Genomic DNA, 23,466 nt, shown 5'->3' on the forward strand with positions numbered 1-23,466 from the left:
ATATCTAAAGAAGATCTAAAACTACTCAAAACCTAGAGTTATAACTTAAAAAACTAAAATTTCAAATAAACAAAGAATGCAGGGACCCTACTTTGAGTACCAAGAATAACAAGCATACCCAGTATAATTATACATACATATTAATAAAATCCGGATAAAAATGCACTTACAAAATGCTGCATCATCGGGTCGATATCTATGAATTTCAAGTGTCACAAAGCTTCCATTCAACAGAGTCAAAATAGAAGAAAATCAGAGGACATACAATCTGATAGAATTTTGAATACTACCAGCCGAGAGGTAATAGCTGTGAGGTAAGATATTCTTAGACACAACCAAAATCAATCAATAATTCTTTAGTGAGTTTTGGCTCATAAACCCCATTTTAGTTCTGCATTGGTTTTTCATCTTCACTCCCCGTTGTTTTCGAAGCATTTGCAACCAACGCAACTTTTTCTGATTATGTCCATGTGGCTTATTCCTTGACTGTTTCACCACATCAAACTTGGGAGGCTTTGGTTTCTTTGAATGCCGGATGTGCCTCAGTAACCCTTCCGCAAGTCTATTAAACTGCCCAACCTGGTTTCCGGACAACACTTTTGCAGCATGCCCTCCCTTTGTCTTCTCAACATTTTTTGTTAACACTCCATGCTTGTCTTTATGGTGGAAAACATTCTTCAAGTGATTCCACGTAGTAGGTCCATGACCTTCTCTAGAATGAGTGTTACCATGATCATGATGATGATGGTGATGATGGTGATGGTGAAAGATTAGTCCCAACTTATTTCTCAGCCTCCTTAGTCTTCCAGTTGTTTCCTTATGATATCTTTCATCGTGATGTCTATAAGATTTGAAACTTCCTAATCTAGGAGAAGGGTCATCATCCATCTCGAGATATGAATTGATAGTCTCCTCTGAACTGCCCTCATATGCAGCATCCACCATCCTTCCTGATGATGAGGGAGACTGTGTTCCATCTGACAAGGAATAGTCCTCAGAGTCAATACTACTACTATTGGCCCTACCTTGCTGAGAACTCCAGCAAGAAGAGTCAGAGTCAGACTTAGAGCTAGAGCTTGAGCTTGACTCCTCCCGTTCAAAATGTTGTTGTAGAACCCTTGTATTCCGTGGTTCAAGATGACTAGTGTTAAAAGTCCTTCTCCTGCCTCTGTGTTTATGGGAATTTACCTTAATGTCACTGGATTTCTGATCCAATAGGGTTGGTTTCATTACCATCTGATGAGGTGGTGGTTTTTCTCTCCTTGTAATAATGGTCTTTGATCTAGCTGACTTCTGAGTATAGGAAGATTCAGAAATCATTTCCCTCGGATTCTGATCAGTCTTAGACCATGCCACTGGATTTTTTCTTGCTGAATTTTCCCTGTTTGTTTTACTTAATAACATGGAATGTTTCTTACTATTATTGTCTTGATTTAAAGGGACCCTGAAACCTGGAATACCCTTACTAGCTCGAGTCTCAAAATAGGCATCTCCGCTAACTAACCCATCTATTGGCTTAACACTATCTATAGCTATGTTTCGTTCTGAATTTTGAATTCTTTCATGATTGCTCAAGCACTCTCCTCTTGATACCATCTGGGTACCACTTTTCTTAGGTACATCAATATTCTTTGCAGACTCTGCACTATTTTGAAGGCAAAAGTTCTGATTTGCCATCTGACTTTGATTCAATGATTCCTTTCCAGGAAAAAGGGGTTCCTCAAATGCACTTTCAGCAATCGAATTTTCATCCTTACAACTCGATTTAAATGTTTTTTGACTCATCAACCTATGTCCTTTCAAGAGGGACTTTCCACTGCTTATCTGACTTCCTGAAACTCCACTGTTTCTCTGCATTGCAGGACCGTCTGAATTTGCTGCTTCAAGTGTAGTAAGATGACCTGCACTGTTCTTAGTGGAATCCATCACATTGGAACAAATTTGGAAAGCCAAAATCCGAGACTCAATTCTTTTTATTGCATTGACCAAATCATCAGAGAACTCTCCCCTCTGATTCAGATGTTCAACCTGTCCAGCAGCATCAGAGTTTCTTTGCGCTTCATGGATTCTGTTCAGCAATATTACATTATTCTCTTCATTTTGCTCATCATCTTTTGCATCAAACATCTGTAACGATTCTTTTGCATCTTCACCATCACCATATAAACGGTTTACATCATTTTGCTGTTGTTTGCTATGGATACTCTCTGTGTAGGGCAAACTGTCAATATCATCAGACAGGCCTGTTGCCTTTACTGCATTCTGTTGCATCGTACTGCTTTCCTCACCTATACAGCCTAATGTTTTACATTTTGTTCCTCCGTCATCTGAGATACTAAACTTTGACAGCTCTGGCAATTTTTTCTTTGAAATTAATCTAAACTGAGGCTGCTCATCCTTCTCTGAAGTCATTTTACTACAAGTTGGATATTTCACTGAGCTTTGAGAAATGTTGGCTGCCACTAGAGAATTTGATTCCTGCCACTGGAGAAATGTTTTTTTTTTTTATTCAAAGGATGGCTTTAGTAAAAGAAATCATATTCTTTATACTGCCTAAAGTTCAGTAAGTTATACAATTTGAAGCATTACCATAAAAGTTCAATTTATTCCACTCATTAAGGTTAAAAATAGAAGAAAATCATATCTCTCATTTACAACTTCTTACTCCAAAAAAGAAGGGTCCTGCCGGAAAATGGTGAACCATACATATATGCACCTTTAAATGAGTCTCAAAAACACTTTCAACAGCAACATCCAGTAAACTTTTCAATAAATCTCGTGCCCACTCAACCAACTGCCACAAACAAACGAAAATACACGTCACAAGAGTTGCCACTCAATAAACACTCAGATGTCTCTAAGTAGTTAATAATAATACTATCAATAACAACAGCAATAACCAAAAAATAAGAGTCTAAACACGATTCTTTCAGATTCTGTAACTGATCACTTAAATTGGGAACAAAGCTCTCAACTGAGGTCGGTCCACCTTATTAAATACTGTCAGTCGTTTATATTTCCAATGTGATCAACTTTTTTCCTTAAGTAAATATTGGTGGAGTTTAATTTTCATGCATTTAAAAAGGTATCATTTTTAAAATAATCGTTACAAAAGTCGATTTAACCTATTAACCGATTCAAAGGATCAAATTCTTATCTTTGTTTTCGTTCCGGGCTTTCTTCCAATTTCCGGAACTCAATCAGACATTCAAATTCAGTTGTTCTCTTTTTTCCGTAGCTCTTGGACCTTTACAGTGGTTATATCTGAGATCCACACTCTGAAAATCTCCAAATAACCGAAATATTTTCGGATATTTTATGATATCATTATCGTTAAGTTTCTTACTTTTTGATCACTTATACTAAATGTAATACACCTGTAAGTATTTGTATGTAGAATTAGCAGAATCTAACTAATCAAATATATGCGAACCTCTACACGGACCCAACAAACACACATGTACGAACTAGGCAGCATATGTAAAAAGGAAAAAGCAATGCAAGTAAAAAGAAGTGGCATACATGCTTTGGATTTGAATTTTGCAAGGCGATGCTATTATCTTCGAGAAGTCTATATAACAGCCTTATAGCGAGGAAATTGTTATGCGCTTCCTCAAATTCCATTGTAATGAGCTCTTCTGGTATTCGTTTTGGCCTCGGAAACTGGCAGCGTACGCGTAATAGTGACCAAAACGAACCGTTTGAATCAGAAAATCAAATTAACGAAGAAAAATGCAGAAGAACCCGCGTTGCGGCGAATGAAACAGAGGCTGAAAAACGAACGTGAAATGAAATGGAACGAAACGAAGTAGCGCGTAATTTGAAAATTGGTAACAGTTGCAAGTTGTAACTGCTATATGAATAAAATAAAGGCTTTTACTTTCTTTACCCCCATTATTACTAACTGAACCCATACTCGCACAAAAAGATCAAAATACCCTCCTTCACTGTTTCACACCATTGTCATCATACCTGCAAATATTATTGGATTAAATATGTTTTTAGTCTCTATACTTTGGGACGATTTTGGTTTTTCCATTTTTCAAATTAAGGTACAATTTAGTCCTTCAACTTAAGAAAACTCTGGTTTTAGTCATTTTTACCAATTTTTTTTAACTTTATTTGCTACGTTTCTCAGCTAACATTAAAACAAAAAACAAAAATGTGTCAAACAGTGTAAACAATCCAAATGCTATAATACAACCAAAAACACGATTATAACATTCAATGATCATCCCATGGAACTCTTGTCATTGAATTACAGTGTTTATCTTTGAGACAAGTTGATCTTTTGAATATGTACAAGATATTCTAATTCCATTGGATCCGAAGCCATTTTCCAGACATGTTGGTATCTCTTGCTGTGAATATCATCCTCCTATTTCATTCAATACAATGTTACATTATTAACAACGTTATTTTATGTTTAAAGTCAGTCTTTCTCAGACAGTTTCAGATCAAGTAAATCAAGGTGATGTGATCATTTTTATTATGCTTCACAGTTGTAATCATACACTAACCTTTATCAGTAGTAGCTGTTCCACTAATGGGTTTCTCTCATTGTCATTTCCATCATTGTTCTTGCATCTTGTCACTTCATTCACTTTGGCTTCATTGATGCCATTACAGCCTTCAAAGTTTTGTTTGATGGTCGAAGGTAAATGTTGCTCCTGCAAACCTGAAAATCAGAAACCATTTTAAAAGTGTATCATATAACCGTCTGGTCAATGCCTCTACCTATCTGAACGCTCAACTCTTCACAAAACTCTAGGCATTTATGCCATCATCTCTAGGACTCAAAGAACAACAGAAAGGATGTAAAACTAAAGGACCAAAGTAGAATCACATTCAATCCTCCAAAGCTTTCTAAAATTTGAATTTTCTTAAAGTTGTAATTTCTCAATCAACACAAGATATCATTTTCTCATTAGTAAGAGAGAAAGTAGGAACAAAAATATGAGACAATCACAAATTACCTTGGAAAGTGGTGATGCATCTCCTCTGCCATGAGACCATCAACTCCAATGATGGAGAGCAAAGCAATGAAAGCAATTCTCTGCCCCTTCGTTGCAGTAAATCCAATGAAGCCATGCGTCGTTGTTGTTGTAAACCCAAAATAGCCAATCTTTTCCGCTGCTGCACAAATTGCAAAATTCCCATGTCCAAACGTAACTTCTTTGATGCAATTTCATATTCTGTTGGGACAATAAATTTGAATAATTTGTTCAAGTTAGTAAGTCAAGATACTGATCAAATCAACTGTTAAAAATAAGATTTTCTTCCTAATGCATCTTCTGGCAGATTTTAATTTCTTTTAATTTACTCATACAACAAATTGAAATCATGTGTGTACTCTGCAGGCAAACATTTAACAATGCACTGCAGCATCAATATAGCTCTAGTACTTTTTTTTTTCGTTTGTTAATGTATTTTATTATGTCTTTGTTAGTCTTTATTAGATTATTATTTTCTATGTTTAATAGATTGCTGTTAAGATTTATCAGCAATTATTCCCTCTAATAGGGAATCTCCTATAATCCCTCCCTTTATTGCATATTTCTTGCAATATTCTATGTTGCCTATTTAATAGGGTTGCAGAATACAAGCAAACTTTTCTAAGCAAAAGAAATCATGTCATATATTATGCTCTCTCTTGCCTTGAAGTTATGTATCAGAGCTTGGTTTAACATCAAACCAATGCCACTCGGAAGTTTGAGTTGAAGTATGAGATGGCCAATTTCATGCAAGGGAATCTATTGATTGAGAAATATTTTTCTGGTTTTCAGAATCTTTGGGCTGAATAATCAAATATTATTTATGCGGATATTTCTGATGAAGCCCTAGCTGTTGTTCAAACTGTGTACGAAACTAGCAAGCAAGATCAATTTTTGATGAAGCAAGGATTTGACTTTGAAACTGCTTGTTCCAATCTGATGAATCGTGACCTTGTGCCTCATTTGGATGCTTGCTTGAGTGAGCTTCTCTAAGAGGAACAACTAGTCACAACGCATGCAATGATGGAACAGCACATCAACTCTTTTTGATGTTGTACGCACTCTTATGCTTGAATCCTCTGTTCCTCCTAGGTTTTGGTGTGAAGCTCTTTCTACTATTTTTCATTTAATAAATAGATTACCTTCTCCTACTCCACTTCAGTTCTCCTTCAGGCAGAGTCGACATGACTATTCTCTCTTCTTTCACAAGTCTCCCACTGGTATAGTTCTCTTTTTAGTTTATGTAGATTATCTCATCATTACAGGAACTGGTCATGAACTAATTAATAAGCTACACGTTGAGCTACATGCAACATTTCACATGAAAGATCCTGTGACAACTCGCCTATATTTTAGGATTAGAGGCACATCATTGGTCTAATGGAATATTTTTAAACCAACAAAAGTACATTCAAGATCTGATTCAATTGGAGGGTTTAGATGGAACTACATCAGTTGATATTCCTATGGAAGTCAATGTCAAGCACTGGAAAGATGAAGGAGATATTTTGTCAGATCTCACTCTCTATCGGCATTTGGTCGGAAGTCTTATCTACCTAACTACTACTCGACCTAACATTTTGTATGTTGTTCACCAGGTCTCCACGTCATCTTCATTTTTTTGTACCTCACATTATTTAATACCTTAAAGGATCACTTACACATAGGTTATTCTTTCCCAAACACTCATCTTTACAACTTATGGCATATAATGATGTTGATTGGGCAGGCTGATACTCGTCGGTCTACTATAGGTTGGTGTATTTTTTTGGTGGTGTCTTAATTTCTTGGAAATGTAAGAAGCAAGATCGTGTTTCTAAATCTTCTTCTAAGGCTAAATATTGTTCAATGTCATCTGCTTGTGTTGAAGTTGTGTGGTTATGTGGTCTTTTTGAGCAGCTTGGGTTTTCTCAACCTACATCTACACCTATTCATGCTAATAATACGAGTGCTATTCAAATTGGATGTAAATGCAATGCTTCATGAACATACCAAGCATATTGAAGTAAATTGTCATGGTATTCGGGAACCCTTGACCAATGTTGTCATCACTCTACCTTACATCTCCATTGATCTTCAAGTTGTTGATATATTTACCAAAGTCTTGTCTCGATAGTGCCATCAATTTCTTGTTGAGAATTTATTGTTGGTTGACTTACTAGCATCAATTTGAGGGGGGATGTTAATGTATTTTATTATGTCTTTTCTAGTCTTTATTAGATTATTATTTTCTACCTTTAATAGATTGTAGTTAGGATTTATCAGCAATGATTCTTCCTATAAATAGGAAATCTCCTACAATCCCTTTCTCTATTGCATATCTCTTGCAATTTCCCATGCTAATGTAAAAGTATTCTATGTTGCCTATTTAAGAAAAACGAGTTGCAGAATACAAGCAAGATTTTTTAAGCAAAGAAATCATGTTATATACTATGTTTTCTCTTGCCTTGATATTTTGACATCCTTTACTTGATTAGATGAGCAAAATAAATGAGAAAAGCAAAATTGTTAGTCCTTTCGTTTCAAAATAATGGAAAATAACTATAAATGTCTTAGTTTCTTAAATAGTCTTTGCAGTTTTTGTAAGCTATTTTTTCTAACTATCTATCAGAATTTTGATAAGAGATGCAGGTTACACTCTCATTTGATGTGTTTATACATAATAGAGCTCTGAGAACAATAAAGAAGTACCAACATCGTAATAATCAATAGCATTGAATTAAGAACCACAGAAATAGTTGAAAAGTTGAGTGTTTATGACTAAATTTATAATAATTGGATATTTCTTAATCCGTGTGACATGATTTAAAATACTATTATTCTGAAAGTGAGAATGTGATATGAAAAACAGACGAAGAAATAAATGTGGTAAATGAATTCAATACCCTGGACACTGGCAATGCTACTTGTTCCAGTTGAAAATGAATCCCAGTTCAGATTATTTTTGCATGCATGAGGTGGAATCAATGAAAGCGAATTTCTGCCTTGTCTCACATGTGGTTCCAATGAAACCAAAGTGGTTTGGTGCTGCATAAACTGTCTGTGACAATCAACAGTGTCAACCAATCTTTGCTTCTCTTTGAAGGATGGTTGGTTACAAGGATCAGTGAATTGGATATCATCCATGCTACTTTCTGGTTTGATTACATGGAGTGCAGTTTGCTTGACAATAATCTCTTTAGGGGTTGGTTCAAAATCAAGAGCAATGGAAACCACCACATGATTCCATTCATTTTTTGAGAGTGGTTTATCCAGATTATCTCCAAACTTCATGTACTTTGTACCAATGATGAGTATATGATAATCCAATGCAGGGAAATCAAAACAAAACCTCTTATCAGTTAAGGACTGTATCTCCATTGTGTTGCCATTGATGGTCATGATTGGTCTAAACAAAATAGAGTCCTTACCCATTGGCCCAATAACAAAACACAGATCCATAACAGGGAAATTCTCACGAAACCAGAAAGATAGTGATGGACCTATACTTTGTTGCTCTAGCCATTCTGGTATTCTAGATCCTGGCAAACAAAACATAGTGTTTCCAGCCACATGCAGTTCCTGAGAATCATAAATTATTCACCAGTGTAACAATATTAAGTACAGTATCAATGATCAAATCAAAAAAGTATAGTCATAGAAAATGCACAAGTTTAGTAACATTAAGTACATTATCAAATAAAAAGGGACAGTCATAAATAAGTCATAAGTTTAGCAACATTAAGTACATCAGCAATTATTGAATCAAGAAGTCTAATCATAAATATTGCAGAAGTATAGCACTATTAAGTACATTGTCCACTATCAAAGAAAAAGGATAGTCATAAATATTGCATAAGTTTAGCAACATCAAGTACATCATCAATTATCAAATCAAAAAATACTCTTAAAAACAACCTGGTCCAATAGCATGGCTGAACAACAGAAACTCAAGGATTTGCAATTTCCAGCAGAGAAATATTCTAAATTTGGTGGAGTCCCTCTAATTTCTCGAAGATGCTCACAGTTATCCAAGTTAAGTAATTTTAAAGAGCGACATTGTTTGATGCATTCTGGAAGAAATGTGAAGCTATTGCTTGATAGTTCTAACTCTTTCACATTAACAAACCATGCTAAAACCATGGGAAAGTATTCATCTGATAGATTGCAGCCCGAGAGACAAAGACATTTTACATTTGAAGACACTAAGCTTACTTTTTCTTCATCATTCTCATCTTGTTTTGGCAATAGCCACCCTTTACACCCCAGGGCGAAAATCTCAGCCAGTTCTGGCAACATGACAATGCTACTCGGCAACTGAACATTTCCGCAGTCAACCAGCACCAAATCTTGAAGCCGAGCAAGATTTCTAAATGAAAATGGGAATTCTTTTAAGGGAGTGTACTTCAACTCTAGCTGCGTTATATTTTCCATCTTTCCTAATATTTCTGGAAAACTCTCAAGACTTGAACAAGATGAAATATCTAGTCGTTCAAGAGAGATCAACTTGATGGGTGGAAAACTCGTAAGTTTGCTGCAGCCAAAAGCACTCAAGATTTTAAGTTTATCAAGAAAACCCACAGAACCATGAATTGCTACTAAATTCTCACAACACTCAAATGTCAGTTTTTCTAAATTTTGGAGGCTGGATATGTCAGGTATTTTTGTCAAACATTCAGTCCCATCAAAATTCAGAACTGTCAGATTCATGAACTTCTGCAAAAGAAAAAGGGAAAACAAATAAGAACCAACAGAATAATCTTCGAATGATCGTGGAAATGAACCCATTACACATGCCTTTGATATGGTTGCTAACTCAAGTGATGTAAAGCAACTTCTGGGTAATTTGCATATGGCAAGTTTGCTCGGATGAAAATCAGTTGGTAAATCCTGTAATGGATATGTCCACCATTCTAATACTCTTAAACTATTTGGAAGATATGCTGGACCTTTTGAAAAATGAGAGTTTCTAATAATTAGTGTTTTGAGGTTTTCCATCTTCTTGAAGGCCTCTCCATCCCATTCTACAAATACTTCTTCATCTTCTTCAAATAAGGGGAAATCCAAACAGATTATTTCAATATCACTAGTCCCCTGTTACAAAAGGCACAAAAAACACAAATACAACAGTTATGTAAGCATACATACAATAGCCAAAGAAACAAATCAAGGTTAAAATCTAAGAACAAGTCATCCATATCAGTCTTACTGTATTTTCTGCTAAAACTTGAATTATATCTTTATGGAACCATAACCTCCTGTGTTTCCCAAGCTCTTTGGGTGATTCTTGGCGATCGATTTCCTTACCCATAGCTTCTATCAATTCATGAAGTGTCACACAGCCATTCTCAATTTTTATGAGAGATTTATCCACTAACACTCCTATGTCATATTTCATGCAAACACCATAATGAACACCAAGTATATCTTCAACCTCTTCCAATTCATATCCTTTCAAGCAGCAAGCAATGTCAAGAAAAATTCTCTGTTGATTTTCCTCTAAAGCATTATAGCTCACCTTAAGTATTTCTTGGATCCTTCTGTTAGGGATTTTTTTGAACTGATCTAATGCAGATTCCCATTCTCTTGTGCCTTTTCCAAACAACAAGGAACCTATTACTTCCAAAGCTAGTGGAAGGCCAGAAGCATAAGCCACTGCTTGGTTTGAAATGTCCTTGTAACTTGGATCAACTCTGTGATCTTTAAAAGCATTCCAACTAAGCAATTCGAGAGCTTCTTCCTCATTTAAGTCCTCTACCTCATATTTTCCATCAACTCCCTGAAGCAAATGTTTGTCCCTAGTTGTTATGATGACTCTGCTGCCAGAACCAAACCAATTACGCTCTCCAGCAGTTGCTCGAACTTGTTCTAGTTTGTCAACATCGTCAAGAATCAAAAGAACCTTCTTTCGGTGGAGCCTATGCTTTATTATTGAAATTCCTTTACTTACACTTCCTATCCTAATATCCTTCTCTCCAACTATTTCAGAAAGAAGCATCTCTTGGAGATGTACTAACCCTTGTTTAACAGCGTTTTCTCTCACACCATCAAGAAAACATAAACCTTCAAATTGGTCTGCAATGGAATTGTAAACTGCTCTAGCTAGCGTTGTCTTCCCCATTCCGCCTATTCCATAAATCCCTACAATGTGGACTCCAGTATCAGATCCAAATTGAAGAAGTGACTTCACTTTTTGCACTCGACACTCCATCCCAACGGGGTAATCTGCAACATGCAAAGGTCTGCGGTTTATCTTGTTGGAGACCTCTTTAACTATCTTCCCTATAAACTCGTGTTCATATTCATTTCTGTCCAATCAAAGAAGTTTTTGTGAAGTCATGCTAAAACCATCATATCCATGTATTAAAAAATGATAATTACATCACTAGAATTCAGATTGCAAGGCATACAATGAACTAGTTTAATTTCTATATGCAAGGACAAAACTTGCATCAGTTTCATAGATGCTGTTAGTGTAAGAAGTTGTAACATTGTAGTTCAATAAAAACACATGTCTGTATGAATTTTAAGACAGTTATAATAAAAGTCACTTACCAGTATCATAAAACTTACCCATGAGCCAAATGTTTGAAATTTGATGATGATGGTGTAAAAATCTTCTCAATACATATAATATGTAAAACTTGAGTGAGACCATAGTATGATCCTTCCGACCAATCTCTCTGCGACATGACATGTTACATAGATATTGGTCGGATGGACACACATGATTGTCCAAGGAGAGAAGTAGCATACCCAAGTTTGTAATGCTTGCCGGACACATTAGCTGCTTGGTTAAGAGCCATCTTCCATTTCTGCAACCTGCCCATGTTATCATTGAGGCTTTGGTTGCTGCTTTTGAACCTTTCCTGGTGCATGGCCAGAGCTTCTGCATAACTCCCAGACAGGCCTCGAACATGAGAAGGGCGGACGTCGTAGAAAATGGGCAAAATCAGACGACCCTTTTCCTTAACACAGTCAATGATCTTGACAAGTTCATCTAAGCAAAAGGAAGAAGATGCATAGTTCATGGAGAACACAACTATGGCCATCCTAGACTGTTTAATGGCCTCGATAAGTGCTTCTCTGATTTCATCCCCTCTTTGAAGCTCCTCATCATCAATAAAGACATGGATTCCCTTGTCACAAAGAGCTTTGTAGAGATTGCCAGTGAAACCGTAGCGAGTATCAGAACCTCTGAAGCTGAGGAACACATCATAGCTGAAGGATGCTGACATGAGAAGAAGAAAAGTCTGCTGCAAACTCAGAGAATCAAACAACTAAATGGTAGTACTAATCTTGTTATAGTGATTTTCATGATCAGAAATCATCGAAAAGCAACATGCTGCCACGTAAATTTAAATATTATGGGGGGCTCACAATTATTTACGCGTTACCTCCAATACGAAGATAGTATAAGGACAAAATAAAGATACTTTTCAAGACTTTTCTTCTCTACACCTACCTTACTAATTATAATAAATATAATAATGTGGATATTTAAATTAACAAAAACAATGGTATTATATTATTATAATAAGATCGTCAAATTGTGTGTAAAAGTTAATTTTAAGGATATATAAAAAGGTAGAGTAATAAATATAGTTTTTTAAAAGATAATCAATTATTTTATTATTAAAAAGATGAACTATAAACATATTTTTGGAGTTTCATGATATAAAAACATTTTATCACTCTAAAGTTTTTTACCTTCGACAGTGGTGTCCAAACTTAACTTCTGTGATGCAATTTCATATTGTGTTAAGATAATACATTTGAATAATTCCTTTCAAGTTAGGGAGTCAAAAAACTGATCAAATCAACTGTTAAAAATAAGATTTTCTTCCTAATGCATCTTCTAGCAGATATTACCTTCTTTTAATTTAGGGTTAAATATGTTTTTAATCCCTATACTTTGGGCGATTTTGGTTTTAGTCCCTCTTTCAAACTATAGTACAATTTAGTCCTTCAACTTTAGAAAACTCTGGTTTTAGTCCTTTTTATCAAATTTTTTTAACTTTATTTACTGTTTCAAACGCGTTTCTCAGTTAACATTGGAGAAAAATGTGTCAAACAGTGTAAACAATCCAAATGCTATAATGTAACGTGCTTGAAACAACAAATAAAATTTAAAAAATTTGGTAAAAAAGACTAAAACCAGAGTTTTCTAAAGTTGAAGGACTAAATTGTACTATAGTTTGAAAGAGGGACTAAAACCAAAATCGCCCCAAAGTATAGGGACTAAAAACATATTTAACCCTTTAATTTACTCATACAACAAATTGAAATCATTGGTGTATTCTGCAGGCAAACATTTAGCACTGCAACATCAATATAGCCATAGTACTTGTTTTTGGTTTCCTTTACTTGATTAGATGAGCAAAATTAATACTTGAATTCTCAACTATATGTATCTGGAAAATGATATTTTGACACCAATTTTTGATACCATTTTGATATTGCACACGTGTCAAAACGTGGTTGGACGATTTCAAACTAAAATAAGCTGAGACAAGGACATATTTGGAAGAAAAAAACAAAAGTTTTTTTTTTAATTTGAAATCGTCCAACCATATTTTGACACGTGTGCAATGTCAAAATGGTGTCAAAAAATTGGTGTCAAAATATCATTTTCCTATGTATCTGAAGGTGTATGTAGTGCTTGATATTTTTTGTATGCATCATATGTGAAGATTCATATGTTGGAGAATTTACAGGCCAATCTTTGGATTATACGTTGGACTTGGACTTTGCTATGCATGTGTGACTTAACTAAATCTCACATCAGATAAAATAAGAGAAAAAGATAAGTTTATATGCACATAAAATACCTATATTGATAAAAGATTTTTTGAAATGATACTAAAAATAAATTGGTGAAAGTTTGGCTCAATCTTACGAATTCAAGTAATTGTACTTGTATTGAGGCAATAAATATGTTTAGCTATTTTTAAATTAATAAAATGTAGGTGTACTTTCTCTCTCGAGGTTTTTGTAAAGCTAATCAGACGTAACACAAAGAAAAATAAAAATGGTGATAAGAAGGGGTGCAAAACAATAAATACAAAGGAGGTGTAAAAAGTAAAGGTTTAACTCAAGGTCCATTAATGGGCTTAAGCCTTTTCTTTCACTTTTGGTGTAATTCCTTTTTCACTTCCCTCCATTTGTAAAAGAGGAAATATAAATAATTTTTGTTATAGTGGGACATTTATTTCTCACTAAATATAATCATTTAAAACTTTAACTAACTTTTATTATAAATTACAGATTAACATTTAGGTGTAATCACATCAATCAGAAAAAAAAAATTATTATAGACATATTACTCGATCAATTATAATACTAGTTAAACACAATTAATACATTGTATAAATAATAAAGAAATATTTATATTCAATTTATAAGCATTTCTGCGTATCTTTTGCGTTTACACAAAAGTTATGTATGAAGTGAAGTTCTTACTTTTACGTAATTCATTAAATTTGGTATATTATTTTCATAATACTTAATTCTTAATATTCGGTTCATTTTGCATATTATACGTCACCATTTATATTAAATCTGATTCATTTTATTTTCAGACTAATTATATGTTCTTTCCTTTTATTCAAATTGCAATAGTATATAAAAGTTTTAATTTCATGTTCATAATTTTCTTTCTTTACTTATTTAAATTTGACTAATTTTATTTTTTAAAATACTGTAATACGTCAACGTATTTGGTTAAATTTGACCAAATAGCTTATTTTCTAATTGTTTTCTATGTAGTAAGACTAATTTGCAGAATTGGTTAAAAATTGAAAAGTTAGTTGAAACTTTCAAAACTAGTCGAAAATTGAAAATTTGGCTAGTGTTTAATAAAGTTACTCGATCAACTAGGTGAGAGTTATATTATATATTATATTATACATTTTCAACAATCATAAATATAATTTTTTTTATTTTATTTAAATTTTTTGCAAATAATGAATTATATTTCAAATAGTATATGCCTAAAAAATTATTCTATTTTATAACTTAAAATGATATCATATCTCAAACATATTTTATTAAAAATTTAAGTAATAAATATAGTAATAAACAACTATAATATTAAATCAATAATACAAAAAGTGTAAAATAAAACAGTAATTAGGAAACGATAGTAGGAAAATATATAATAAAAAGTAAGAAAATTAGTGTTATTACAAAAATAAATATAAAAAATTATTTTAATTTTAAAAATATGTTAAATAAGATAGTTTAAAATTAAATCAATGATACTTAAGAGATAAAACTAATATAATAATTATTTTAATTTAGATAATATATATATATATATATATATATAAAGGTTTTCCTACGTGTAATGGTATGGATATAAATTTTAAGTAAATTATTTCACAACACTAATATAAAAACAGTTTTATTAAAACGAATCGAAGGTTGTTTAAAAATGGTGGTTTGTGATTGTGATATTAACCTTACAATTCAAATATCTTAATTTTAATTGTTAGATTGAACATTTATCATTAAGCTAAAAGTAATAGTTCTTAGTTAGAATATAATTTTTTCTACTTAAGATTATAATAGTATAAGTGTCACAATTCGACTGTGACTCGAGCCATTTGACTTTTGTAATATTGTTCTATACCAACTTACAAATTACTTTTACGTTGAAAATTGATAAAGCAATTTGCTTGCGGCTTGAATAATTAAAATTGCATAATATTTTTATTTTGGTATAAATAAATATTCAAATTTTGGTCATTGTTTATAATTTTAAATGAGGCATTTGAACTGATAAATCATCGAAGTGATTATTTTTTGTTTGACTTGTCCATTAGAAATTTTAAGTGTTTGTTTTTATGTATATTTATGTGAATATTCATTGGTTCAAAGAAATATTAATATTTGGCCTAATTGTATATATCTATATGATGATAAACGTGTGATAATGATAGTGTTTTGCTTGTTAATAATAAATCAATTCAAAGGCTTTTTTGTTATATATGTTTTATTATCAATGTTTAATAATTATAAAAAGATATTGCTAGCAATTAATATTATTGTCCAAAAACTTATATTGATGGTGCATTAGGTATCTTGAGATAGATTAGAAATTATTTTAATTTTTTACAATTCTTTTTATGATGTGAGCTTCATTAGTTTATTTCTATTTTAAATTCTCTTAATTGTTGTTTCAATATTTATTAATCTGAATATTTTGGTTCTTAATGGAATAATTTTTAAGGTTAAATAAAAACATGAAAATTGTTATTGGTTACAAATCTTGACCTTATAACGAGTATTGAAAATTTCACTTCTCTTACGAATTCTATTATCTCTTAAAAGAGGAAAGATTATGAGAAGTAAGATCTCTCAAATTACACGAGTCTTTATTTGGTATGTTCTAAGATTAATTTAGCTTCAGAACCAAAATATACTTGGTGGTTAAATTTTAGTACAACTACTAACATAAGTGTTTCAATAAAGGGTTGTATAAGTTACATGACACCAATTGATTATGAAATAAGAATATATGTTGAAGATAGCAAATTGGTGGAGGTGGAAATTATAGGGCATTTTAGATTATTATTGTGTATTGGTTTTTATTTGGATTTGAAAGACACTTTTGTTGTATTGTTATTTAAACAAAATTTGGTTTCAGTTTTTTATTTGGATAAATTAGGTTATTTGTGTTTTTACATTTGAAAATAATGAATTTAGATTGTCTTTATATTAAATGTTGTTCAAACCGATTCACTTTTAGATAATAATAATCTATATATATGTTTGATACAGTGACTTCCTATAGTGAATCCCTAAATACAAAATTGTGTAGTACTAATAAGCATAAAATTGATGATACCTATTCAGAAGCATTATGACATATAAAGGGGTTATGGTTATGGTCCTCATAGAAAATATTATTATTCCTCTTTATTTTCTCTTCATTCTCATTATAAGAGAAAAATCAAAAAGAAATCTAAAGTGTTATACAATTGAGAAATAAAATACGTTTGATCTATGTTGATCCCAATAGCCAAACTAGGTAGGCTTCCATATGCTATTTTATAAAAATATTAGGAATTACTCATTAATTGAAGGTTTAATTGCTTTATTATGATTGATATGTTTTTTTGTGTATAATCTAATAATTAGTATAATAGAATTACTAGATTGAGCGCTTATTACGAGACTCCAAAAACTATAGTTATTAGTTAAAGTATAATTCTTTTTACTTGAAAACATAACCATCCATAATTAATTATAACTCTTCAGTGAGCTTGTGTGTTGAATAATTGATGTCACTTGCAATATTAATATTATAACATCTTACAATTTTTTTAGTTTAATTTTCATAATTTATTATTGTAACTTTTTTAATGTAGACATGTATTTATTTTAATAAGTTGTTACATAATCCGGATGTTTTTTTTTTTTGGTTTACATGTATAAGAAATTTAACCATATATGATAATGATAGTAATATAATTTTGATGTCTTGAAAATGTTTCGGTTAGAGTCTATAAAAAATTGCTAAAAGCTATGATATTTGTTTTATTCAATTGCCTATGAGATTTTTCTGTTTTTCTATTAATTTATTTAATTATTTTAAAATATTATACTTTCGGTAGCAATGGATCCTAATGTCTTCTTTCTTCACCACTCAATACGATTTCCCTGACCCACCAAAAACTGTTCAAAACCATCCTAACTCAAACTTTTGTTTCTTCCACGTGTCTTCCTTTGATTGGACCAGCCAAAGATACGTAAAAGCGTGGCTCCGTTGAAAACTGAAACGCCATGTGCTGCTCCCACGTGTCCCGCAATGCCCGTCGTTTCGTGCAACAACTCTTGTCGTTTAATTTGGCGTTTCAATGGCAACACGTGCGAGCCATTGAAAAATTGATACACGTGCATGCACGTGGAAGAGCCAGCAGCATTGGACGGTGTTGGATGAGCTATGATTGGGGAGTTTGGGACCAACATACCGTTGCCAAACACAAAAATCTAATTATTTGCTGCAATTTTGTTTCTTTTAGAAGTTATTGAAATTTAAAATTATATGTATTATCATTATTATTATTTCAAAATATCTAAATCAATAAATCATCAAAGTTTTTTTTTCTTCTAGATAAAATTGTATTCAAATTTGTTTTGAAAACTATTATGTTTGATATAATTAATTTAGAAAATTAGTATTGAAAAAACCACTTCAAAAAATCGTTAAAAAGAAGTCTACCACCAATAAAAACAAGCTATCCTACATTGAAATTATTGGATCTGAGATATGTCCTAAATCATCAGTCATGTCATATTAGTAAAGATAATGATACTTTGACACTCAAAATGTGATAAATTTTTGACATCGTCACGTGTCACATTATGGATGGTTCACGTGTTTTAAAAAATAGGTTAAAATCCTCTTTTGGTCCTCATATTTGTATGGTAATCTCAATTTGGTCATCATATTTTTTTTTGTCTCAATTTGGTCCTATAATTTGTAAAAATGAGGCAATTAAGCCCTCACCGTTAACTAATGAGTAATGTCGTCAGTCTGTGATGATGTGTCGCACATGTTATATGATGATGTATATATTATATTACGTGGAATTTGCTATTTAAATAAAAAGTGTTTGAGATGGCACTGTAGTTATGAAGACCAGATTCATAATCTCATTTCTCTCATCTTAACAGGATCAAGCCTAAGATGAGAAGGAAGAGAATGAGAAAGCTCAACTTCATTGGTATTTGATGGTGATTATTTCTCAACATCATATACCTCAGCATCATCAATGACAATGTCTTCCTCATCATCGTCTCCAAACCCAAATCTGCTGAAGTGTTCAACTAAGAATTTCCACTTACCAGTCACTAGATCAAAGGAAAGAAATTGCGCTTCATGTCTCTCTGTAATTTGTTTTAATTTGTTCACAAGCACATCTTCCTTGCCCTCCATAGACTTCAATATTTCACTGTCTAATACCAAAACTACTTCAGCTGCCTCGTTAAGGCCCTGACCAACTGCAGGCTTATCATTTTCATCATTGTATACAACTATCTCATGCCTGCGAAAGTTGACAATTTTTATTTAATGCTTAGATTTACCAAAGAATCGGTCGTTTCGCTGCTGACGATGAAGACTGGATTCACCGAGGAAGGTGGTGGAAGCACTATTACGACCCCATGGAGGAGAAAGGGTACCTCTGCTGCAGTTGCCATTTGGGAAGAAAGGCACTTGCGCCCTTTGTTTCTCTCTGGAAGAAACCCTGAAAATGAGATTTTTCTTTGGCCATTCATCTTCCAAGTGGCTATGCAGATACAGAGATCAAAATCAGTGGAAAAGTTACAAACTTTCTCAATACCCACAGTTCTAATTCCTGTATGAGAGGGTGAAGTTTGGTTATGGATGAAACCCATTGGCCTTCTCTTGGTTCTTGATTTTTTTCTGCAAATTGTGCACAAAAAAGCAACAAAATTGGTGAGAATTGAACAAAGAAAGTGAAATTACAGAGAGGATAGTTGGGAAATTACAGAAGGACGACGAGCAGGTGTTACCGTCGATCATGGAGGATTCTGCAGCTGGTGGAGATGCACGAGGAGACTAATTGGGAATTTTTGAGATTGTTGAAAACTTAATAATAAATTAAATAATAAATAAACCCCAATTATAAAATCATATTCCACATCACAACCTTTATTTTTTACACTAAAATCCACGTAATTAAATCATTTATAAGTCAGTCAATTCTCTGTCCACCACGTCATCAGTAACTGACAGTGTTACTCATTAGTTAACGGTGAGAGCTTAATTGCCTCATTTTTACAAATTATAGGACCAAATCGAGACAAAAAAAAAAATATGATGACCAAATTGAGATTACCATACAAATATGAGGACCAAAAGAGGGTTTTAACCTAAAAAATAAAATGACAGAATGACGTGGATTTATTGTGGAGTTCAAAACAAGTGGTAGATTCAAAGATGCCCTCTTGGTGCTAAAAGTTAGCCCAAACTACCCAGTTATTTGTACATTTTTTCTTTCTACACCATTACTTTAAAGATAAACGTTTTTTTTGGGATGGACTTCAATATAAATGTGTTCTTAAATGATAATTAACGAATTCTATTCAATAAAATTGGTTAAAAATAAATTGTTAAATTTAAAAGAAGTGACAGATTCAAAGATGTCTTCTTCGTGCTAAAAGTTAGCCTAAACTACCCATTTATTTATAAATTGATCTCAGGTTTGTTATTACACATTGAATCTACATCATTCTTTCATTTTATTTTTTAAAACATGTGGACCACCCAGAATGTGACACGTGGCAGTCTAAAAAATTTGTCACATTCTGGGTGTCAAAGTATCATTGTCCTATTGGTAATTACAATTTTGTAATTATTATTATTTATTCTGTTATCATATTTATTGAATTCATATAATAAGGTCTTTAATTAAAATTAAAGAGTTATTATTATAATAGAGATTATAGTAGTGAGAAAAAAGTTTTATATAATTTAAATTTAACTTTTTTTATCATAAGATTATTGAATATAGGACATCATTAATTTAGATAGATCAATATATGTGTATTGATATTTATTAGACAAAGATTAAAATATTCCATTTTTAAAATTACACAAATAAATAGTACACATGGACATGTGACCATTGAACTAATCCAAAGGAAAATTTTTAATGGTTAATATATTATCTTTGAATTGTGAATGAAAAATTCTTTTGAAGAAATATATAATTTCTTTAAACTTGAGATTATCATAAAAATTAACAAGTTATTTATTATATTTTGATATTACATATCTAACACTTTGTGATGTTAGCTGAATGATGATTGGATATGATTAAATTATTGTAGGATTAATGATTAGTAAAAAAGAATTTATCAACTCTTTGTAATGAGTTTGAGCTCTGTATAAATAAAAACTTCGGTCAAGGAATGGATGAAAGAATAAAAGAGTTTGTTAAGTCATTCAGTTTAACTTATTAGAATTTGAAAGTTATAACATATTCTAGATTTAATATAGAATTGTAAAGATAAAAGGAAATATTATATTAATATTCTAAAATCAGTAAAAGATATTTCATATTATCTGCGACCTTAAAGAGTGCTATTAGACACTAACCTTGATTAATAAATTAATGAGTTAATTTTTATTGGTTTAATGGTCATATATATTTTTGTTGGATGAAAAAGACATTATTAATTAAATTAAAGGGTTTTTAATTAATTAATATTTTTTCTAGGTAGAATATTACTGTATTTTTTTCCCAGCACCAAAAATACAATTAATAAAAGTTTAAAAAATATAATAAATTGATTAAGTAAAATTTAATCAAAGATTGATATATCAAAATTTAAATATGATCTAATAAAATTTATTTTATTATTGGAAATGCAAATTGGATTTGGTTTCTATTAGATAGAAACAAAAAGGCAAATGTGAACCTGGGTGTGTTAATTTGATAAATTTTTCGGAACTATCATTGTTAATTAATGTATGTATTTTTCCAAAATTTTTGTCTTTTTAGAATTTAGTATCATGATTTAACCAAAATAGATTTAATTATTTCTGCTATGAATGCGATTTTAACCTTTAGATACATTTTATCGAGACTTAATTATGATTTTTTTGTTATATTTTATAAATTTTGTAACCTTTTCATCAAACAAAAACTGTGATTTTTGTTGTATAGTGTTAATTAATTTTAATTGTAATTTTGAATTTACTTTTATATAATTTGGATTTCCACTTTACTTTTTTTTTAATTTAAAAAATTATACTAAATCGTTATCTAATTATTGTTTTCATTCGCATGAAACAGTTCTCACTAAAATAATTAAAAAACAAATTATGGAATTCATTTAATGGATATTTGTTGCTAGCACGTACTTACAAGAGATCTGAAAGAGACATTGTGATATTCGAATATGACTATAATAGTGATAGATATGATCTTTCTTCACGTGTTTTGTAAACTTCAAACACAAGACATTTTGACATTTTATTTATAAACCATCTTTTTTTGGTCATACTACTTCATCCACTTGAAAAAAAAACCAATGATACATAAATTGATTATTGAATAGAATAATTTATAATATTTCATTTTAAAGTTAATTTTAAGGTTATGATTCAATTTTTAATATAATATTAAAGTTATTTAAATTGTATTTCATTTAAATTTGTTAATTGTTGAATAAATCTATTATAACACTTATTATCATCTTATTCAAAAATGTATAATCTTATATTTGAAATATATATGTTTGTATCAAAATAAATGTTTGAAAATTTTATATAATATCCTAAAATACATTATTAGTAATAGATAACCTTCAATCGATAACATTTTTTTAAATAAACATTATTTATAAATGTGTGAAATCATATATAAAACTTATTTAAAAAAATATTATCTAAACTTAAGATAATAAATAATGTTTTTTTTAAAACACTATTTATAATTAATATTATTTTTTTAATTTATAATTTAAAATTATATGACAGTTTTTTGATTTTTTATTTTATTAATTTTTTTTTTAAATTAGATTAATAGATAGCATTTATTCAAATAATTGTTATTTGACAATAAATAATACTTATTTAAACGAATATAATTTATTGTCAGACAACAATAAATAGTATTTTTTTTGAAAAAATATTATTTATTGTTAAATAACAATAAATAATGTTTTTTTAGAAACACTATCTATTAATAGATAGGATTATCATATATGACACTTAAAATACGTTATTTATGATAAAAGAAATGTTACTTATGAAATTTTTTTAATAGTGATATTAATTTTCAACTTCAACGATTTTAAAATTGTATGGAAAATATTATACTTAACCTATATTTTATTTATCAATACTAAATCTACGTGACAATAATATATATGTATATATATAGTAAAGACAAAATATACATAGGAATCACAAGTTTTAATATTGTAATCCCACCAAATTCTTTTTGTTAGAAAAAACATATTAAATGAGATACTAAAAATACTTCAAACCATATACATACAATAAGCATACGTGTATATATATAAAATAATTGTTTTTCCCTATAAAGGACATAAATATTTACTAGCCACCCAAACCCCAAGAAAAACACCAATGACACCAATATTAATTATATTTCAAAATGTCTCATAAAACTCCCCATAAGGTCTGTCACATGTCCTTCTCTTATATAATATTCCATCACATTAAGGAAAGAAGCAATAATATTATATTGCACTCCAAAATCTTCTACACTCAACACATGATGTAGATTCAATGTGTCTCTTATAGCACCATAATTTCAACTTTGTAGTAGAAAAAGTATTTTTCTACACATAATAGTCACGGTTTTAGATTATAGCCAACACCATTTGCACCTTTGAAAAAAATGGTTAACAAATGTTGTCACCATGAGTGTGTCCCACCACATGTAGTAGTTTTGCCAAACATATGAGACAGAACATCTTAATAAAA

At 31.2% G+C, this 23,466-nt stretch overlaps 1 protein-coding gene across 7 annotated transcripts; it reads right to left on the reverse strand.

The window, feature by feature from the left end:
• Nucleotides 1-50: 50 nt before the first annotated feature.
• On the reverse strand, nucleotides 51-12,312 carry LOC106769791. Of its 7 annotated transcripts, XM_022784239.1 has the most exons (10): nucleotides 11,730-12,312; nucleotides 10,183-11,281; nucleotides 9,771-10,067; nucleotides 8,892-9,689; nucleotides 7,880-8,555; nucleotides 4,977-5,195; nucleotides 4,521-4,678; nucleotides 3,523-3,663; nucleotides 2,666-2,794; nucleotides 54-2,484 (listed from the first exon to the last, which is right to left on the reverse strand). In XM_022784239.1, exons 1-10 carry the CDS (start codon nucleotides 12,209-12,211, stop codon nucleotides 346-348), a joined length of 6,138 nt encoding a protein of 2,045 aa, XP_022639960.1. In that variant the 5' UTR covers nucleotides 12,212-12,312; the 3' UTR covers nucleotides 54-345. The 7 variants fall into 7 exon arrangements, with proteins under 7 accessions (XP_022639967.1, XP_022639969.1, XP_022639959.1 ...); XM_022784246.1 differs by having other exon boundaries at nucleotides 51-2,484; nucleotides 9,189-10,067; XM_022784248.1 differs by having other exon boundaries at nucleotides 52-2,484; nucleotides 8,892-10,067; nucleotides 11,547-11,769.
• Between the last annotated feature and the right edge of the window lie 11,154 nt (nucleotides 12,313-23,466).

The sequence above is a fragment of the Vigna radiata genome, chromosome 1 (assembly GCF_000741045.1).
Source record: "Vigna radiata var. radiata cultivar VC1973A chromosome 1, Vradiata_ver6, whole genome shotgun sequence".
In the NCBI taxonomy this organism is placed as follows: Eukaryota; Viridiplantae; Streptophyta; class Magnoliopsida; order Fabales; family Fabaceae; genus Vigna; species Vigna radiata.

What these genes read in the sequence shown, in the direction of transcription:
- LOC106769791 (XM_022784236.1), bottom strand. Translation starts at nt 12,211, where the DNA reads ATGTCAGCATCCTTCAGCTATGATGTGTTCCTCAGCTTCAGAGGTTCT. An exon ending in GGCAAGCATTACAAACTTGG is followed by an intron (nt 11,282 to 11,729) that starts GTATGCTACTTC and finishes TTGATTGGACAG; the next exon opens with AAATGAATATGAACACGAGT. An exon ending in AACAGCTACTACTGATAAAG is followed by an intron (nt 3,664 to 4,520) that starts GTTAGTGTATGA and finishes GTACGCTGCCAG; the next exon opens with TTTCCGAGGCCAAAACGAAT.